Source organism: Protomyctophum parallelum, assembly GCF_964188405.1.
Source record: "Protomyctophum parallelum genome assembly, chromosome: 9".
NCBI lineage: Eukaryota > Metazoa > Chordata > Actinopteri > Myctophiformes > Myctophidae > Protomyctophum > Protomyctophum parallelum.
Window position 1 is genome coordinate 23,216,514 of NC_139706.1, and position 22,979 is coordinate 23,239,492.

The 22,979-nt window shown below is 42.9% G+C and overlaps 1 protein-coding gene across 1 annotated transcript; it reads right to left on the bottom strand.

The window, feature by feature from the left end:
• Window positions 1-889: 889 nt before the first annotated feature.
• Window positions 890-21,604, bottom strand: mlf1 (myeloid leukemia factor 1). Its single transcript, XM_083774085.1, has 7 exons — window positions 21,331-21,604; window positions 19,411-19,594; window positions 6,019-6,105; window positions 5,600-5,728; window positions 4,803-4,962; window positions 4,089-4,233; window positions 890-2,811 (listed from the first exon to the last, which is right to left on the bottom strand). Exons 1-7 carry the CDS (start codon window positions 21,375-21,377, stop codon window positions 2,727-2,729), a joined length of 837 nt encoding a protein of 278 aa, XP_083630211.1. The 5' UTR covers window positions 21,378-21,604; the 3' UTR covers window positions 890-2,726.
• Between the last annotated feature and the right edge of the window lie 1,375 nt (window positions 21,605-22,979).

A 22,979-nucleotide genomic window follows, 5' to 3' on the forward strand; every position in this document is an offset into this window, starting at 1 on the left:
ATTAGACCGACAGTCTACCTCAAACCTAACGCTAACCACAAGCACGGGAGCAGCGCATGTCCGACCGTTGTTTCCGCATGTCGGTCCGTTGGTGTCTCTAATCTGCATCCCCTGCGAAAGCTTATCCCACAATATGGATGTTGCGGTGTAAGTAGTCTCTTGAGACAGACTGTTGACACTGTCAATATAAGGAAAAGAGTGATGTATATTTGGCGCTGTGTTTCCAATATTTCTTTTGACGATGGGTTCTCAGATTGGGGTGTAAAGGTGGTTGCACACTGGACACGTTTTTCGGAGAACCGATGGAGAAACGGCGCTAAAAGTCAGATTAATATACGGTAGTTGCAAAGGTATTAATTGATTGTCCCGTGGTGGGAGTTCTGGTCTGGTTTAGGTGAATATTAAGTAGTTCCGGTCATTTGGTGGGGGTCTGGGAGCCACACATTACCCATTCAGGCCTTTTCACGATAAAAAAATAAATAGCAGACCTACAAGCTCGAGTGGCACGCTACGAGCTTGTAGATCTGCTATTTTTCAATAGCTAAATTATAGCATAATGTTTAAAACACAAAAAGGGGTTCCCGTCCAAAATGGGTTAAAAACAAATTAATCCACAAAACTAGCGTCATTTGTATTGTTGACCTATTTGGCTATTTCTACAATAGGCCTATAGCACAACTTCTGTTCAACTTTGACCTCTGTCACATATTTTGTGACCAGTATGAAGCAGCACAAAACCAATGTTGAGGGGTCAATGTTGAACGAAATTGCGCTTTAAGCACACAACAATCTGAACTAACCCTTTTAAGTAGTAAAGTAAACTTTATTTATACATCTTAATGTTTCAACAGGAGCAACAGAAGAGGAACACATAGAAAAACAAAATGTGCACATTTTCCACATTTTAATTTTCAGATAATATTCCATAACATGGAAGATGTTATCTTAAAAGTCTTGAAACTTGAAAATCTACATGAATAAGAAGATGAGATAAACAGGCTTTCTTCATCTCCAAATATTGGTGCATTGTAGCATTGATTTCATCAGGTGAAAAACAAAAGAAAGCAACATAACATATTAACGATATAAAAAGGTTACCATTCATTTGTTTTCTCTTCTCATTTACAATGATTACAGCAGATAAAGTACAAAATCTAGAACAAAAGGCACTACACGGTATAATTACAAACGGACAATAAAGATAACTGTCTTAGAGCACTATAGCAGATGAGTCCGCTTTAGACAAAATAGATTTCTTTTTTATGATGCCGTCTACAAAGTAACAGAAAAGCATACCCTATGAAAGCAAATTTGTAATTTGTACTACATGGTGATACGCATTTGATTTATTATATTATATCATATTATTATTCATTATATAGGCTATATATTTTATGACTTTCAGCCATGCAATCATTTTCAAATGACCTCTATATTCACAATAGTTTATGTTTTAAATACTATTGTTAAACTTATGGATATAGGTTTCGATACCCTACGTCCACATTAGTCCTACTGCGCCCTCTAGCTGTCTAGCTGCGGCGTCTGTAATGCCTAATATTAGTAATATATACAGTATATACTGTTAGCTTGTAGGCTTAAATAAGAATTATTTAAAGCTGCAATCCCTAAGTCTTTCTTGTCCTGCCCGAAATTCAAACCTGGTTCTCAAACATCTACCTACCGTAGGCAGTTATATTGTATTAGCAATTAGCATATCATACAGATTGGTTTCTGTAACAAAGACTTTCACTTAAAGCTCCATATATGGGGACAACCTATAGCCCCATGTATGGAGACTACGGCGATATCCAGCACTGACATCAGACTAATCTAGAAACCTCATTTATGGGTATACACGTGTGGCATCGTCACATACTCAGATGGCTGGCATCGTCATCATGAACCATATAAAAGAAGAATCAGAAAGGGTTTATTGAGCAGTTAATAGCAACTAACTATTAGTAGTCTTGACACGAGTCCTGAGCATGAGACAGGACATCTGGCTGTGCAACCCAGATAGCAGTACTATACAGTTTCGGCATCTCGGTTAAGTTCGGATCAGACACCATTGCAGCGAGCGAGCTCTAACGAGACAACCAGCACTGGTTCAAGCTATTTTATAGTTTCAAAATATCATTTTGTTCATTAAAAATAAGCTCTGGATTGTTCAGGTGGTGCTGTATTTTGAAACTTCCTGTATACGATACTATGGATATTAATAAAGTGGTAGCTTTAAAAAAGAAAATAAATCATGACTGGTCAGTCGTCAGTGTGTGTGTGTGTGTGTGTGTGTGTGTTAAGGCTGTCCCCGAAAGTTCAGTGTTCGAACGTTCGCTCGTTAGGGTTGGCACTCAAATCTTAATGGGCTTGAACCTTTCTTTATTCTTTTTTTATTTGTATTTATCTTTTTAACTCGAAAATATATCTCGGCGAGAATGCGATATGCATAATAAGAGTATGTTTAGATGTTATTAATAATCAGGGGGGCACACAACCGGTGTGCCAGTGCGCATACATCGTCAAAATGTTTTCTGTGTGGTAGATCAAAGCCATGCAAGGCACATTTGCGCACCAACAGCTGAGAGAGAAATCTGACAGGCATACAAAAGGAACTCAAATGTGATGTGATGTGTGTGCGTGTGTGTGTGCGTGTGTGTGTGTGTGTGTGCGTGCGGGGACGGGGTCAACACATTTTTATGAGCACAGAGACACAGCAGGTGTTTTTACTGCTTTGTCACGCCTGCTCCGTTCACATGGAGGTCACTGTGCGCTTGTTTCCTTCCCTCAGCCTTTGGTTTTGTTCTTTCTCTGAAATGGATGAATAAATGAATAAATAAACACATAAGGGAGGCATTATACATCATGGAAGCCATACTGGACTTTTATTTGTTGATTTTCCTCATCTGCGTTTAACACAATTCAACCCCAAACAACCCCAATGTAGGACAATGTAATTTCACCCATAACGTCATGCCCAACAAAAGTGGTTGAGTAACACAATGTTGTGGCCTGGACGGATTCCTATTTAACTAATAGGTCACAAAGACTGAGGTTTACTTTCTATTATATCTCTGCTGTCGGGAAGAAAACACTTAACTCGAAAATGAAAAAAATATAAAATGTTCAGGAAATGAAGAAAACCTTATATTTTGAAAATAATGCAATACTACCTCATCAAAGTTGCTGGTGTGACTTTATATATTGTCAATTACTTGCATGAGACAGTTTGAGGGTCCAATGGAGTTAAGAGATTTTGTCCGAAGTACTTTGTACTACTTTTCATTGGTTCAATGTTAGTTTAACCAACACACAGACGTAAAAGCAATGATTTATGCAAAATAAACAAAAAAATAGTTTTTCCCCGACATTCTCTGCACAAGTAGCCTACTGTATGTCACAGCAGCTGTTAAATAGAACCATTTAAAAGTATGCATATGACTATTTTATTGTTAGTCAGCTCAATGGCAATGAGATGACTTTGTCAAGTATGCATGCATGTACTATGTGTATAGCCGTGGCTTCGTGTTTGATTGATGAGCTGCTCGCTGTACGTGCTTTTATCTCAGTCAAAAACCACAAAAATTGTGTTTGTAATGAGTAACGCCACATTACTTGGATCAGTAATATTATTAGTATTAGTAATATTACTATTTTGGCAATTTTAATAAGTTACACTACACGTTTCTGGGTAAAGTAACACTATTGAAAGAGGTAACAGTCTGCACAACAGCTTTGCTCCTTAGCATTTCATTTATTTTAAAAAACTGTCACCATTACATTACAGGGTACCCGGAATTTTGGTCAACCTACTCGCTTTGCATAAAGTATTACATAAAGTATTACAATGATAATATCACAAGTAAGTTAACACGTTATTTTACACTGGTTTGTGTGTGCAACTTGCCAAGATGGGTGTCTTTGTCTACTGCAAACCAAACGCACCTAAATAAAGTAACCTGAACCTGAAGCCTGAGTGAACTGTTCCTCTCATGTTTGTCACCTGATCCTAAAGCGCTTGCTGATTAAGGCCTGTCTTCACCCAGCTGTGTGGATGAAGTTATGTGCACGGTGCATGTGCCACTGACCTGTGGGCCTGTTGAGGGCCAGTGAGGGCCGCCCGGTGAACTGCACGTGGTTTGGGGGGGGCCTGCTGCAGCCGAGGCAGGGGCACGGAGGACTGGAACTTGGACACTTCACGCTGCCACTCCTCGTCAAAGGACTGCGCTTCAGCTGGAAGTGTGGAGAGGTCAGGGGTCAGGGGGGAGTCGACTTTATGGCACCGCGACCGTGGGAAATGGGTCCTTGTTTTGCACGGCGTAGGAATGATATGGATAATGTGTTACATAAGTATAACAACGTGAGGTTTGGAAACCCAGGCCGTTCTCAAACCATACGGGCAGTGAGGTGAGCTTGAAAGTGTGAGAACTACTGATTTAGAAGGCATTTGTAGAAGTGGCTTCAGGTCTTAATGGGTTAACAATTTACAATTTCTGGGCGGGAACACCTTTTGGTGTTTTAAACATTATGTTATAATTTAGCTATTGAAAAATAGCAGATCTACAAGCTCATAGCGCGCTGCTATTTTTGAAAAATCGTGAAAATATTTATTTCATAAAACTGGAGGATTTAGAAGATTTGTTTAAAAATTTTAGGTCAGGCCTAAATGGGTTTAATCCAGAGCGATTTACAGTAAGCGAGAACAACACAATAGTCATCAAGGATCATAAGCAAGGCTAAGAGCCTAACATCCTTCCAACGGACTAACTGTTTCTAACTGTGTTTTATAATAATGAACATACATTCATCCAGATTCTGGAAGTCCTGGTTGAGCTCCTTCTCTCCCGTCTTGTGGTTCTCCTTCCTCTCCACCACGTGGCCCCGGTCCTGGATGTGGTGGCCGATGGCCATCTTCTGCAGCCCGCTCTCAGAGTCCCTCTGAGCCTCCCGCGTCTCCTTGATCTGGACGAGCCATCGGACAACGAAAAAGGAAACAGATGTTCAGTCACTCAAAGTGACCCTCGACACACAGCAAGCCACTTTAAAGTGTGCTGTTATATCATGTCGCATTGCACACTCTGAGCTGTGATAAATGTCTGGTCATGACTATTCTCGCGTATAGCCAGACAACTATTCCACAATCTTCCGAATAGTCTGGAACTATACACTTCCCGAAATCCGAGCAAGGAAGCTGGCATTTCGAGCTCACGAAAATATATTTAAAAATATCTTTACATTTATTTATTTTAATATCCATTGTGTAAGCAGCAAGATATATACTTATGGATGATGGCAGTCAGTGAGTCAGAGTGAAGTGAGTGAGATAGGCTCAATATGTTCTCCTGAACGTTTACGTTTGTTCACCGTTGAACCGTTTGCCTTCCGTTTCATTTATCTAAGTTTCAGGCAGTGACTTATTATTTGGTGTTAATAAAATCACCTTAACAGCAGGACATTGTCTGGTTTAGTTTGGAGTTGGAAAACACGTCACACCGTTTCTGCCGAAGCTCAGCCTCTCACTATAATTTAAAATGTTTTGAATATTGGGAAGAAGTAGTGGCTCCAGTAGAGAGTGTACAGTAGAGTGTACAGTACATACCCCTCCAGGGGCCCGGCGGGTCTGCGACGACGACTGGAACACCTTCGGAGGCCCGTTTCCAACCTTGGAGTAGGTCATCACTGACGACGAGCTGAACGAATGAGCGTTTGAGTCTGTAGGTGCGTTTTCCTGGAGGACAAACGCGCGCGCGCGCACACACACACACACACACACACACACACACACACACACACACACACACACACACACACACACACACACACACACACACACACACACACACACACACACACACACACACACACACACACACACACACACACACACACACACACACACACACACACACACACACACACACACACACACTTAAGTTACGACAGCACGCCCATCATGATTTCCACGAGTGCAGCAGTCTTTCAGACTGAGGGCAAACTACTGGCCTATAAGATACTCACAAAGTTTCTGTTCATGTCTCCCATCTTGCTCTGCATGTTGAACATCATGTTGTCTAGCATGCTGAAGGGATTCATCATGCCCGTGCCCTGGAAAAAGATGATGCTTTTAAAAAAGTGTTGTGATTGATAACGATATCAATCACAAATACCACTATACCGCGTTCGTCACACACACACACACACACACACACACACACACACACACACACACACGCACACGCACACGCACACGCACACGCACACGCACACGCACACACACACACACCAGGGGCTGTGTGAAAGGAACAGCCACATGAAAGGCTGGAATTGTCACCGCGCCACCTGGTCACTATATAGCCACCAATACCAGGTCACACAAATAACTCTATGTAAACAAACACATGTGTCAGGTCGCGGCACACGAATACATTCATTCACGTTAAATGTTACCGCACGCAGCACATGGAAAAACATTCACGTCAAGAAGACACGGCGTGCACGGCAAGACACACATGCATGTGCCTCGACCGCCAATCAACTTAATACAGAATTTAATGTCCTATATAGTATCAGCTGCTGAGACAGTTGGCTGCATAGTTGCATGTGACAGTGTGACTTTGTCATTAAACATTAAACCATGATAAGCTGCCAACTATCTATGGAGGTATCTAGTGTAGGCATTTACAGTCCACACATGCCTTCAGAGAGATACTGCACCTTCATTTACAGTCTAGACATCACATGACATCATGGGGACACTTAGATCTCCATATCTGCATATATGGAGCCGACCAGCATCTGACCTCAAACCTCAAATCTTAGATCTCCATATATGGAGCTGACCTGTTCTGACATTCCATATGTTGATCTGACCTCATCAAACCCTGTACACTCAAGACACGCTCCATATATGGCCAGTACAGAATTCATTCCATATGTTGATCTGGCCCCCCCATGCCAAAGCTCCAGCACTCGCCCAGCAGTCTGCTGTCTGCCGTCACGGAGGCAGATGCCCGTTAGGGCGAGGTCGCTTCTTACTGCTGTTAGGCTACTTAACGGCTTGGTTGAATGCTTGATTCTGAATGGTCAACCACTAAATTCAACAGTCTGTTCATTTGGAATATTGACCGCTGTCTAATCAAAGACCCAGGAGCACCTGGCTCAAATCAATCTGCGTCACTTGGTTTTGTGCCGTATCCAACATGGCAGCCATGTAAACAAACACAAACACGTCAATTACAGCTTGGTTACAAGAATGCCTTTGAAAACATTTGAAGCTAGAAATGGAGAGTAGAGTAACCGGATATCGATTCTATTTTATCAACACTTCCCGTTGTTTTGCCGAGGCAACCGCGTGGACACACCTGGCATAAATTAATTGACTACTTGTTTTTGATTACTGTTGCTTACAGTCAAATCCTTTGTTTTGTTACTTTAGGGTAAATTTATTAATTCATTTATTAAGTAGCCGTGTAATAAGAGGGATAATCAATGGGGAACAGGTCATTATTTTTAAGCCTCTATTTGATCGTGATAGTGAGAGAGAGAAGAAATGAGAGAAGAGAGTAGGTGAGTGTCATTTAGTTTAGTACACGACTTGGAGATCACATCACCAGTCGCCCCAAACTTTGACACATTTGACACCTTGGCATGTGTTCGCTCACCTGCCGTCACATATGTGTGACCGTGACGTACCCTTAAACTCAAGTTATACTATTTGCAGACAAGAGACACAGTGGTGTAAGTATTAGCACACTAATACAGGTACTCATACAGTTACTTAGCAGACACTCTTATCCAGAGCGACCTCAGAGTGTATTCCATTAAAAAAAATAGTCACATAAATAGAGTGAAAATAGAACGATGAATGCCTCACAGAAACTAGGATACTACACTCGCAGTCGCACACAGCACAGTCCCCTAACAAATTCACCAGTCACGTCGTACACTGTTTTCACATGTTGTTTTGTGAGTGCGCCGTTCCTTTCTCCTCAAGGCTTTGTTCTAAGGTCGTCTTACAAGGCTCAGTAAAGCCCTTGACACACTTCCCCAGAACTGTGTCGGCCCTCAGCCTTGAACTTAGAGGAATAGCGGGATGAGAATGCTGTCCTTCAGTCAGAGCCTCCGTTCGCCTGAACGAACCCCCCAGGGGTGTTTACGACCTCGAAGCCCTGGGATAAGCATGTCACTATAGCCGTGGCTCTGTATATGTAATGTGTGTGCGTGCGTGTATGTGGGTGTGTGCATGCGCATGCATGCTTAGGGGGGTCAGGCATTGTGCATAGCCAAAGGTTAGTGAATGACTTGTGTTTGTAATTGGGTCACGTTGCCAGGGATTAGCGCAGGCTTAACGCTGAAGCCCGGCTTCATTCTAGGAAGACCGCGATGGGCCGGACCGTACGGCCCGGACAGGACGTGGCCAGGGACCCGACATGTTGAGAGGTGGGAGGGGGTGGGGGGGGGCATTGAAAGTCCAAAGATGCTCGCTCAGCAATTTGCAAAAGGTCACGCTGATGTAAAACGCTCGCCGCATGGCGTTCCGTATAACATATGAAGCCTCGTGGCCAATTATATCTCCGGGAGGCATCTATCAACTAATAAATGCCGCTTACATTTCTGCCCGCGGTATTTTTAGCGTGCCGTGGGCGGATCGAGGGCCAAGCCGAGGAGAGCTGCAAAATATGGAGCGTGGACTCACTGGTCTTCCGAACGCATTATTTTAGGCTACTGCAGCTTTGTTCTCTCTCTCTCTCTCATCACTTGTTTTTCTGCCCTCCCTCCGCCTCCCATGTTATTTCGCGTTGGGGTACTGAGACTGCCTTTGCCTTTAACGGAGGGGATAATAACTCCCACCACAAGGGGGGCGTGGAGGTTTTGGTTTCTAGGAATCGGGATGGTCACGAGGGAGATAGCGGATCACTGCTGAGGAGTGAGCTAAAAGCCATCAGAGAGATAGAGGGATGATCGCTACCAGCTAGTATAGTTAGGTGCAATGATGCTTAGAGCTGAGTTTGGTTCTCAAAATAAAGTGGCAGCACTAGCACACAGTTGTAACGAGAGAGAGAGAGAGAGAGAGAGAGAGAGGGGATGAATAAAGAAAAAAAGACAATAGTCTGCGCACTGCATTAAAAAATAACAAACTGCTTATTTATTTATATTATGTACTGGTGCAGTAGTGTCAACGTTTCAGTCACTTGAATAAATCCAGAGACCAGGACATCAGGTAAAAGTCCTGATGAAGAAGATCTGAAGTGCAGGAGTGTAGTAGGGGAGCGGCATCCCACCTAAAATTATTTTTGGGCAAAATGTTTTTTTTTCTTCTCGTCATTTACTGATTCTACATTTAAAACTATTGCAGACTTTGCAGAGCTTTTTTCCAGTACCAGTATATTATTGTTGTTTGTCCTGCACCTGTGGGCATTACATGGATGTGAGAGTGGAGCACTATCTTTTTCAGGGATGCATAAATAATGCTGCTGCCGTTATGTCAAAGTTCCACTGCAGCCGCGTCGAGTCATCGTCAACGCAGGGAATGTTGCCCTTTTAATCATTGAGCTGAGTTGCATTGAGCTGCGTTGCATTGAGGTGAGTTGCATTGGGCTGAGTTGCATTGAGCTGAGTTGCATTGAGCTGAGTTGCATTGAGCTGAGTTGCATTGAGCTGAGTTGCATTGAGCTGAGTTGCATTGAGCTGAGTTGCATTGAGCTGAGTTGCATTGCGCAGAGTTGCATTGAGCTGAGTTGCATTGAGCTGAGTTGCATTGCGCTGCGTTGCATTGCGCTGCGTTGCATTGCGCTGCGTTGCATTGCGCTGAGTTGCATTGCGCTGAGTTATCGTTTGATTCGTTTCAACCGTTAGCGGTAAAGGTTCTCAGAAGTTTGGGCAAATTTGCAGCCAAGGACGGCATTTGGAAAGCTGATGCTACATGGGAACGGGGTCACGGAGACACTTCCAGTCACAGTCAAAGCATCCACCTGTCCCCATTTATGATGCTGCTAGCCAGTCGCTAACTATAGCCTGGGGTCCACCTATGCTTTATATGGCATAGGCAGCTCCCGGCAGGATCCGCCGGGAGAATCTAGACGCAGCTGCGTGACATGAGACTAATTAATTAGAGCGACAGAGAGAGAGAGAGGTGTGTGTGTGTGTATGTGTGTGCGTCAATTTAACAAATCGTGCAGACGATCAGAAATCAGCAGAGAGTGATCGACGTTTGCGCTACTCTATGCCGAATTGAAGTGGACTCGGTCCCAGACTTTTCTTTTCTCCCTGGAAATAAAAACGTCTGGGTTTCCGAAGCTAGTCGCTAACTAAACCAGTAGAGCCTGATACACGTGTCAACGTATGACGGAAATAGCCGATGTGTCGCAACACGTCATATCGTGACTCTTTATGCAGAATGTCTCGTTTCAAGTTTTCATATGTATACAAAACGTAGTAAAAAAAAGTAGCAGATCTACAAGCTTGTAGATCAGCTATTTTCAAATGGCCGAAATGTGTATATAGCTGAAATGGTTAATAATAATAAAAATCACACCCGTGTGAACCGATTGGTGCAACTCCCCTCCCCCCCCCCCCCCCCCCCCAGTCACTCTGAGGTCTCTCTCTCTCTCTCTCATTAGCAACAGTGCAGCACTGTCTCTCTCTCTCCGTTTCTGGCACAACAGCGCCCCTACTGGTACTCATACTGGTGCTCATTAACCAACACATACATAGGTGTACAACACATAGGCGGACACGGACATTGCTGTTCCTTGGAGTGGTTGCACCACTCAAAAATCTACAAAGTAACTATAGTAACTGCATTTGTCAAATAAATGTAGTGGAGCAAAAGTACAATATTTGGCTCCGAGATGTAGTGGAGTAGAAGTAAATGTACTGGAGATTGGAAATACTCCAGTAAAGTACTGTAGGTGCAGTACTTGAGCACATGTACCTACAGTATAGTTACTTTACACCACTGCATGTTGTCAGCTCATAGATGGGACACACGTTCGATTTTCCACTTCCTAAAAAGTAGCTGTTGTGGACATACTAGTGCAGCCTATAGGCTTCTTGCCCAACAGTGACGATTTGAACAACAGTTTGTCGATGTCTGTCCTCTTGAGAGAGACTACTGCTGTTGTGGACATACTAGTGCAGCCTATAGGCTTCTTGCCCAACAGTGACGATTTGAACAACAGTTTGTCGATGTCTGTCCTCTTGAGAGAGACTACTGGATCGCTGCACCGTGAACCCGTGTGACTAATGGAGGAGGGCGACCCAACGCGACACCTCAGACGTCTGAAAGCAGATCCGGGGAGAGAGAGAGAGAAAGAGTCACTGCGAGACACTGAAATAGTACCTGATGTGTTTTAGCAACAGCACTGCAACACATATCACAGCTAGGCACAGACACCACAAGTCTAGCTCTGTGCAACCCTCCTCCCAGTCCAAGACAGTGTACTACACACCCCGCGCTAAGAATAAAAACACTATCATCTGAAACCACATCTCAGCCTCTATTTATAAACAAGTTAGATGGATGTCCAGAAATGTGATAAGGCCTAGGGGCTATTTGGGGGGATTTTCGCCTCAAGCGGCACGGCGAAGACCAATGCGTAATAGCTCCACGGCTGTAGTGCTATACGTCCACACAAGCAGCGACAAAGCGACAGGCTTGTCAAAGTGATTTTCAATAAAAGGCCAGCGACATGAAGCTACGACGTGATGCTACTGAGAAGCTACAAACTGAAATCGCACACGTTCAGCGGACAAGCTAATGTGTGCGATTTGTCAAAAGGTAATTAACCTCACCTACTGTATAGTCCGCCCACCAACTCAGACGAGGCGATCAGTGATGTGTGAGGAGGCCATCGGCTGCCACATATCGCTCACGTGTGCCTCACAACTTAAGCCTCTGCTATATTCACAACTTTAGAGCGATTTTGAATCTGAATGGAAGTGGTTATTCTTCTGTCTCTGGGTTTTATAAATATTTAAACAATAAAACATGGTGACCAAATGAAAACTACACTGGATCCATTGGAACACCTATAGGTTCTTTCTCCCAATTATTGTTTTTTTCATGGGCCACAATGTTTCCGCCCGACAGGGTCAACATCCAATGCCCGGCCCCATCAAAACCGAACATTTTCAGTGTGTGGGGGTGTGTGTGCGTGCGACGTGCGTGTGTTGTATGTGATGCATGTTTGCATGTCTGCGTAATGTGTATATTTGGACTATGAAACATGTGTGTGTGTGTGTGTGTGTGTGTGTGTGTGTGTGGGGGGGGGGGGGGCACACATTAGTGGGTGCATAATGTGCTTGCATATTCTCAAGTGTGTGTGTGTGTGTGTGTGTGTGTGATATTGGAGAGCAGCATGGGGGTGAGCTGTCTGTCATCCAGCTAGTAGCCCATCAACACAGTGTCAAACAGATGGAGCTGCAGACACCAGCAAGCACAAAACAACATCCATGACACACACACACACACACACACACACACGCACGCACGCACACACGCACGCACGCATGCACATGCACATGCACGCACGCACGCATGCACATGCACGCAAGCATGCACGCCGAGGAAGAATTTATGTGATTGCTTATATCTAACATCACTTATGATACTTATATAATACATGTGCTATTCGGTGGCTGTGGGGGCCTGGGATGTCTCCACTGTGGCCTAGTCAATGGCCGTTGTTTGTGTTATAGCGTTTTTTGTTATGGTTCACTTTGTCCTTGGACTGGAGAAGCTACAGTACTATAAGTGTGATTCTGCCCTGTGCTCTGGGCAGAACTAACTTGACACTGTGTTATTGTGTTTAAGTGTTATTGTATACTTAAGTTCTCTCCATGATATCATGTTTACATAAAGCATACATCAGCACCTGAGAATATTGTCTCTAAATATTGCCTCGTCGATTATTGATTGATCCAGAATTTCCACGACAACGCACATATGTCAGTTGTGAAGTGAACTGCATGCTGTCGGGCGGAATCCCTCTGTACAAAGACATTTTAACACAGCAGCATGACTTTGGCAACGACCACGGCTGAGAACCAACACGATGCTGTTAAGTGTGTGTGTGTGCGCGTGTGCGTGTATGAGCGCGAGTCCGGGGACAGGGATCAGGTTCGGTGGAATAAGCTCAGTGGTTTGTTGTGCTGATCCATTGGCAGCCTTACACTGTGTATTTTAGTGGACGGCGTTCTGCTTGTGGTTTGTGACTTCCCCCGGGTTTATAGCAGTCTAGAGTCCCAGGTGTTTCAGACATCTCTGTCCAATGGAAGAGCCCTCTCTCCCAAACCACAGACCTTGTGGTCTTACTGTAGACGTTTCCTTCTCCCACCCAAACACTGTCTTCGATCATCTCAGGGTACATACTGTACAAGGTACACAGTACAAGGCTTGTCCTGTGTGTGTGCTGTGTGTCTGTGGACTATACACGACTACATCAGGTAGATACCCCCGGAACAGAAACGATACCTGCTGCCGGTTAAATCCTCAAATAAAATGATAGACACACCGAAAAGCAAGTGATTAGAAAACAAACTGTGATAGGTCTTCTTTTATATGCCTGAACCGATTATATGACACACTGGGGTTGATTTAGGACTTCTATTTTACTTACTTCTATATTTTACGAATCTAATTACAGTATTATGATCTGGGGGCGTGTGGTATGTCATATTGCAATTTTGGGCATGTTAAGAAGCGCTTTTGACACCCCGCGGAGTGCGCAAAACGGCCTTGAATTAGTCATGGGTGTGTTTAAGGCGTGTTTGAGACGTACCCAATCAACATGTCCGTACTATTCTATTTACCAGTCAGCTGATGTCACATACGGAATGCGCACTTTGGGGATCGTGGTATTACATTTCTTCAGGCTGGCACCATAGAAGACATGACATGACTTTGTCACATTTGGGTTAATTATTCCTATTGCACTGCATGCTATCACCTTTATGCCTCAAAAGAACAGACCCACCTATACCTTTCAGATCGGAATGGAACTGCGAGTAGATAGCAGCATATTGGCAATCCATGCGTAATGTTCCCAGAATCGTCTAACCCCCGAACTTTGTTCGTTTGATATTGTTTAATTCGATAACGATAGAACCATGTACCATACAGCGAATGAAAGCAAGATTCCTAAGGAATATGGAGATTTTTACATTTAATAAAACGGTTGAGAAATGAGAGAACCATGAGTGTTTATAGGCTAATATCAACGTTTTTTTATGAAAGACAAACGGGCTGTGAACTTGAAGAGCTCAATCACCATCCCGACACGGAAGAAATATAGCCTAGTGCATGCATGTATATTCACTGTTGCACTTGCACACAGCACACTATTGAAAAACACCAGTAAAATAACGTTTATTATATTTTATTTCATTCAAGTCACGACGAAGGAATGAGTTGAATGCGTGCTGCGTAATGCTGTGGCCCCATGGTATGGTCTTCGCTGAGTTCGCTCGTAGCATTTTATTGAAGAAGACTTGAATCGGGTGTGATACAGCATATGAAAGCAAACTTCCCACGGATTATGGAGATGTTTTTATTTATTTTTAAGGTTGAGAAATGAAAGAATTATGGCCGTTTCTAATCTCAACATTTAAAAAAATAAAGACGCAAAACGAGGCTGTTGCCATGTCTCATAGAAACAAGTAAATAGGTCTATAAAAATAAGCGCATATAACAGGGGTCTGTAACCTATTTTAAATTAAGTGCCATGTTTTTATTTTCTAGATAGTGAGTCTGCCATATCCAGATTAATTTTTAATGACACCACATTAAAATAAAAAAACATATTTTGATTGTCCACAAATATAAAGTTCTTCCTTCTTTTTAAATATGTTCTTGCACATTGTTATAATGATCATTATATATATCCCCCTGCAGTCAGAGTTCATAGTTTTAATTAATGAATGTGATGCATTGTGAGCTGGTATAGATCTGCTATTTTCAAAAGTAATCTTGGAATTTTTTTATTGAATTTTTGGATTAGCCGTCCTTAGTTGGGCAAATGCATTCATCTGGGGATCCTTGACATGGGAATGTGCTGTGTGAGGATCACTGGTTTAAACAACATTAGGAGAAAAGCCCAAATAACCACTTTAGAAACAAGAAAAGCAACCACAAAATAGTACAACTACCAATATTTACAAGCAACTTTACAGAAAAAGAAGCCGCTTATAATAAACAGACATGGCAACACTCTAGCAGCCTCACAGAGCCGCTCAAGTGTCAAATCAAACAGTGCTTTTTGCGTTTATGAGGTGGTCAGACCCACGTCTAATCGTTATGCGCTGAGTGTCTTTAGGTCAAGGGGCTTAATAGCAAATTGCGCAAAGCGAAAATAATTAACATATGGACACTCCCACAATGCTAAAATATTCAGCAACGCGGTAAGCCATAATGTGTGTGCGTTCAACACGGGCCAGTGCGTTCAACACGGGCCGATATGCCTTTCATAATACGAATGTGCGCAGAGCGAGGCCAATTTATGTATTTCCATTGGTAAAACGCACCTTCAAAATCTACCCAACTGTCTCAATGGTTCATAAATAATGTTTGTTATGAGCTGGTCAAGCTTGCTCCATTTACTGCTTTGTATTCATGTAACTTCCGGTGAGAGATCTGGCTCCCATGAAAGTGTCATGGCACAGCACAGTCACGTGACCATGTGTCACTTCCTTCTCTAATCTTCCTTGCCTCTGCCCAGTGTCCATTTAAGGAACTGGCCTGTTCTGACGTCTGCATAGACTCCATATTTGGGCATGCCTGACAAAGAACTCCATATATGGGCATAAAAGGGACACAGACATAATATCTGGGTGGGGCATGCATTTCCAATTTGCATCGTCAGGTGGTCTAAACCTGCACAGCCTTTGTGATCTAGTGGTTTAACTACTTTTTGGGAACACCTGCACTACATTATAGTGTATAGTCCTTATGAGAAGGTCCACTGATTAAATGCATTCCAAGTCCAAGAAGAAGTGATTTATTTTGTGCCTGGACAAGTGAATGGAAAATGTACAGTACTTGTCCAAAGGACAAGTAAATGGGAAATGTACTTGTCCAAAGGACAAGTGATTGGGAAATTACTTGAATGAAGGACAAGTGGCTCAAAGAGTGAATGTCAAGCCCTGCCTTCTCTAATGAAGGGCTCTCCCTCCCTCTCCCTCTCGTGGACCACTTAGCTCACCCTCACAGATCCAGTTCAGACACTTTCACCAAGCGTTACCTAACACCTCAGATCCTTTCAGCCTGAATTAGTCAATGACATGATGGCTAATAAAGACAGAGAGAGAGAGAGGCATTATCAAGGATAAACATGCAGGTCATCACGAGGTAAGGGGATTAAGGGGAGTGGGACATGTGGGACGACATTTTAAAAACGGGCCGGGACAGATGACCCTGGATCTGGAGAGGTGTGCGTGTGTGTGTGTGTGTGTGTGTGTGTGTGTGCGTGCATGCATGCATGCATGCGTGCGTGCGTGCGTGGGTGCGCTGTAGCATTGACAGTGTACCACTGTACTGTAATACTGGGAACACTGAGTCAATTGTAGGAAGATTAAAATAGCCTAAGAGTAAATATCTTGCAGTTGGTGGGGAGGGCGCAATGAAACAAGTAGTATCACAATTGGATTTTCTAAACTACAAGCTGTATGTGCTATAGTAATTAGTAAACGAAGATCAAAGGAGGTCAAGGAGATCAAAGAAGCGCTGAACTCAAAAGAACATATCGTTGTTGTCGGAAGGAAACCACATGCATAAATCTTTACGTCTGTGTGTTGAAAAAATATGAAACCAATGAACAGTAGTAAAAAGCTTCGGACAAAACCCTCTTAACACCATTGGACCCTCAAACTGTCTGCTAAAGCAGCTAACTCCACCACATCAGAGAAAGAGTTTGCACACTGCAGCTCCCTTCAATGGCTTTATTGTGGCGTCCACAAGAACACGTGTTGTTGTTTAGAGCAACAATGCATGTCTTCAGATTGTGTGTCTTCAAGACAACACAATGCTCTTCTTCAGACACACAAGACACTGTCTTGTGTGTCTGAAGAAGAGCATTGTGTTGCTCCAAACGTCACTTGTTCTTGTGGATAAAAAATGAAGACATAGAAGGGAGGGAGGGGGCTACGGCACTATTCCCACGTGAAGCAGTGGGCATTTGACCTGAAATAACATTTCTCTTTTTACTTGATACTAAACAGATAAACATGACAACTATACCAACTGGATGTGTGATGTTACTTTCACAGGAGCTCAGCTCTGAGCAGAGCAGCTGTATGCCCCATATGTGGCCCATTGGTGTGAGTGTGAGAGAGCAACATATACAGTATGTACTGTAGGTCTACAGTGGCGGAAGAAGTACTTACTTTTTTGTTGTACTTTCTACTTAAAGGACCACTTCACCACTTTTCAAACTATCTTAATAGGTCCTCACTAATAATCATGATAAATGGCACGATTTTTCTACTCAGTCTCATAGGAGGGTTGTGGGCAGTTTAGAAATCGTCCTCCAGTGACATCATTAGGCAGATTTATTTTTAACAAGATTTCTTTACAAAAATGTTTAGATTTTCATTATCGTGAGAACGATGGCTTCCATTTTCGCATTGCAACTTTTCAGGACTAGAAAGCCTGCAGTTTCTATTAGCTTGTATTCCCCATCGATGTCGTCACTGGAGGACGGTTTCTGAACTGCCCACAGCCCTCCTATGAGACACAGACCGAGTAGAAAAGAATTGCGCCATTTTGTTCATGATTATTAGTGAGGACCTATTATATGAAGATAGGTTGAAAAGTGGTGAAGTGGTCCTTTAACAACCCCAGTGTTTCATTGGTTATTGCATGCGGTACCACGTCCCCCTCAAAGACCTTTCAGGAGCACACGCTACAGTCGCGCAAACTTGTCCTAATATAAATCAAATTAATTGAAGCAAATGATGAAGAGATGACAGCTTCCGTTCATGCCACAGATTTTGGGAGGTGTAGTTCCACGCCAGGAATTCTACAGTATAGAGCGACGCTTTATACTGTAGCATTCTGTCCCCGTTACAGTGCCCTTGAGTTGGCGGTGCCCGGGATCGAACCCATGGACATTGTGGGCCAAAGGCCCACTCTATACCAACTGAGCTGCCCGGACTCATGAGGTAAAACCAATAAAGGCTGAGTTAACCTGAGGCAGATGAATAAAGTGACCAAAACATTTTATGTGCATTTTGGCTATAAGGACAGTTCAGTTCAGTAATTTGAGTAAATCTACTTAGTTACTTTCCGCCACTACCAGTGTGTGCACTGCAGGACAGTATGTGTGTCTTCATAAGAAAAGCACTGTTGGAACAATGCTCTATAAATAGGTCCTCCTCAGAGCTCCATATAGACCGGTCCAGAGAGGCCAAGAGGGCTGCCCTGCTGCCAATACCTCACTAAGAGGAGTTACACTTACGCTGCCAGTACGGTCACTTGCCACTAGGACCCCAGTAACCCTGCTCTCTCTCTCTCTCTCTCTCTCTCTCTCTCTCTCTCCTCGAAGGTTACAGTGAGAGTGTGGGCTGATCACAGGACTGTGTTAGGAATAAGGATAGATAGATAGACTAGAGCAACCGATGAAGATTATGATATTGTTGGTGTCGGGCAGAAACCTCTTATCTGACTCTTATATTCTTTTGTGTTTTTTTCGTAAATGAATGCCCTACTTGTTCAAATTACAGCGTCACGCGGCATCAAAAGCAGCAGATCTACAAACACAAGTACAATTAGCGCCTTAGCTTAGCTGGAGTCCCAATGTTGTGCATGTCAGGTTTTCTAAATAACTTGGTATCTATAAGCTACTTTTGTCATACAATAATATGTCATACAACGAAATATGAAATAGAGCATTTATATATAAAAACTATAAATAAACGTATAAAGGTGAAATATGGTGATACAAGGTTTCTGCCAGACATGTATGTAGTATGTAGGTCAGTCAGTCCCAGGTCACATGTGTAGTGTAAGTGACCAAACACATACCCATGATGACAGACACATAGAACGTCTCTCTCTCGCTCTCTCTCTCCAATTAAATAATTAAATTCACACGCACGCACCCGCACCCCCCCCCCCCCCCACACACACACACACACACACACACACACACACACACACACACCACTTTGAAGACTGCAGTCACAGGTCAACTATGACCTGCACAGTGCACACACACACAGCAAGGTAGAGAACAGATTGGCTTGTCAGTGCAACACACAATGTGAACTGTGTGTGTGTGTGTGTGTGTGTGTGTGTGTGTGTGTGTGCGCATGTGTCTGTGTGCATGCGTGCATGCGCGCGCGCATGTGTGTGTGTGTGTGTGTGTGTGCGTGCGCGTGCTATCGGAGGCATTTTATACTATTGTATGTTCTTACCCTGTGCTCGTCCCTCGGTGCCAGAGCTGAGCTGGACTGTTGTGCCGGTGCTGGGCGCGCGCCATGGTGCCCGTGCCTTCCGTCCGTCAGGCTGGGCATCATGAAATGCCCGCCGAACGGTTCCGAGAAGCTTCGCGCCATCATGTGCCGCACATGCTCATTGTGAGCTCGGAAGGGATCGCCCCTGCAGCAGAGGGAGAGAGAGAGAGAGAGAGAGAGAGAGAGAGAGAGAGAGAGAGAGTCAACATGTCTGTCTAGGATGATGATGATTGTTGAGAATGAACTGCTTAGAGATGATTCCTTATAGCAAGGACCCAGGACCGAAACGTTTGCTACTTTAACTAACTCACTATGAGCACATTATTATGAGCATCTAAAAACTAAAAAAGTCTAAGCCTCTAAAGAGTCTTCTTTTCTGCCAGTTTTCCTTGTACTGCTTAGATATGAACATCAGAATGAGTGAAGGGAAAGTGGAGGAAGAGGGAGAAAGATGAGCAACTAAATATATGCAGGTTGACACACGTGTGTCTTAAAGACTTCTCTACAAGCTGAAATAAACCGTATGAGGGGCCGTGATAATGAGACCATTCAATATGAACCACATTGAATGAGCCACAGGCAGCAAGGACAACTATAACATATTCTCTGAAAAACTGTGTATTTATCTACAAAGCTACTGTACTAGTCTTAACTACATTTGGACAAGTCGTGCTACTACTTCGACTCAGTCCTCAACTCCTCATGTAAACAGAGATGCATTTTAAGTATGACCTTGTAGGTATACTGTAACTGCGTCTGTAGCCTACAAACCAGGTAGTATTACAAAGGTCAACTTCAAATGTCTACTTTCACTATCAATGGTGTATTGATATGTATCACCTTACCCCTGGGACACGCCCCCCTCATCTAGACTGAGTGGCAATAACGCGGGAGACAGCGGGATGTTGCGTTATTGAAAACGAGTACTTCAAAATCAACAAAAAGAATCACCTGCACAGAATTTCTTGAGAGAAAGTAGCTCATAGAAATATGATAATTGAAGATTTCTGTACAGCTGCAATGCTGCCGAGTTTAACATTGTTTAATATATACATTCAGATAGGAGTTTATAGGAGTTTTCAGTTTGGATGTATGTATGGGTTGTCAAGGCCAGGAAGTAGTTTTTTGACACTCAGTAGGTAGCTCTATTACTACTACTATAGCCTACTGGTTATGATCCAATTTATTTGTATAGCCTATAGTACAGTGGTGGTTCTCAAAAGTGGGTTCCGTTGACCCCCAGAGGTCCTTGAGGGAGGTCCAGGGCCCCGGGAGTCCCCAGATACATTATAGTTAGGAACCAAATGGACCCTGATGGTCTGTAACTCAGTGTACACATGGAACCAAATGAACCCGTTCCATTTGTACACTCTCAGTTAAATTAACATTGATTTACAATTGGGGTCCCAGAGTTAAAAAAAATAGCATTAAATGGTTTCTGTAGCCTAATGCATGTTAAACTGGGTAAAATCATGGATGTTAAAATGGGTGAAAATCACTGCTAGAGCCAGAAAAATCTTCTCGTATGGGGGTCCTTCATGGCAAATCTTTTCAAAAGGGGGTCCACCAGCTAATAAGTGTCATTCTGAGGGGTCCTTGGTAACTTAGTAAGCCTATACCCATTACAAGCAGATGTATGAGCATCAGTAGGCTAGTAGATTCCATCGGAGAATACTGTATAGGCTTTATTATATTATTTTATATCACAAGATCCTATAGAAAGATACATTTTCTGACTAGACATTATCAATTTATGCAGAAACTCTAAGGCTGAGCATAACTGGTTAAGGATGTCTGTAATAGAATTAATCAATTACTTCATCTCAGTAACAATTATGGTCACAATAAATAAAGTAAGAGGCAGGCAGTCCATATACTCACGAGAAGAAGGGCTCCTCGTCAAAGTCTCTGAGAACACTGTTAAACATATTTCCAGTGGAGTGAAGTGGGTTTCACAAAGCAGCAGGATGAAACGGACTGAACCAAGCCCTCGGTGCGGTCGGTCACAGCAGCAGGTGCAGCAGTGAAGTGATCAGTGTCCAGTCGATGTCCTGAAGAGAAGCTTTTCAGAAACACACAACTCTCACACACACACACACACACTGCTCTGCTGCTGGTCTGCAGTGCACTGCACACCATGCGCTACAGCAAGAGGCATACTTCTTCGTCGCAGGACTGGCTCTAACCCAGGACCATGTGACCCCCGAACACCAGCACCTGATTGGACAGTTATTCACAGCCTTCTTTGAACAGGTTCTGTCAGCATGCAGCAAGTGTTTATGTGTGGCTGCCATGACAACCAACGGCACCACCAGGAGGTACTCTGGGAATGTCTCGAATGATAATAATGATGGTCATTGTAATAACAACCATGGACCTTTCATACATAATTAAATGATAAAGTAGTTATCAATTAAACAAACTAACAAATAATAGGCCTACTATTTAAGGTAAAACAAGTCAGAGTACAATGAAATAAAAAAGAAACAATATACATCTACAAAAGTAGTTTTTGGATTTTCTTATGCACTTTATCAGTGCTCGTCTTTTCCTTAACACGATTAATATGGGCCATAGCACACGTCAGAAATAAGAAAATGTCATCAAATGTCAAACCACTTCAACCATTACAATATTTTCATATAGGCTATTAGCTCCTCACTAATGCTTATTAAAATATGGTGCCATCTGTGTCTATTAGGTCTTTGAGAGGAGGGCTGTGGACAGTTCAGAAGCCCACCTACAAGTGACAATTTAGGCATTAACCCAGAGAAAAACACAAGGTAATGCATCAAATGTATTTTTGTAATAGCCTGTCATCTGTAACATTCATCTGTAGAATAGAGTAGGTTTGGTAATTTTAAACAATATGTCAAACATTATTATTATTATTATTAATGCAAGAAGAATTGGCTTCTATTCAGCCTGCTAAGGCTGTAGTTTCCATTAGCTTGAGAACAAATAAAAGAGCACCTGTCTGCAATTTACCGCTGTCTTCTAACTTGATAAAAACAATCATCCAACAGTTTTTCTGTCTGTTCCAAGTATCCCTTTGATGATTTATTGTATATTATGGAGACACAAAGAGTATCGTTTGTTTATCTTGCTGTCGGGGGGAAACCATATTGTTTTTTTCTCTTCATAAAGCAGTGTTATTGAACCCCCTTTACGTCTGTGTGTTAAAGGTAATAAACAGCGCTTCAGACAACTCTTAACTCCATTGGACCCTCAAACTGTCTGCTAAAAGAGCTAACTTCACTACCTCTCCACCTCTCATGCAAGTAATTGACAATATATGAAATATTTGACAATATGAAATATATTGTATATATGAAATATTTGACAATATATGAAATCACAACACCAATCTTGATGAGGCAGTATTACTCTGTTTTCAAAATATAAGGTTTTCTTAATTTCCTGAAAAATGCATAGGCCTATTTTTCATTTTCAGAAAAATGAACATTTTGGAGTTAGGTGGTTTCTTCCAGACAGAAACTGTCTGGTGGTCATCAAATTATTGCCTTAGA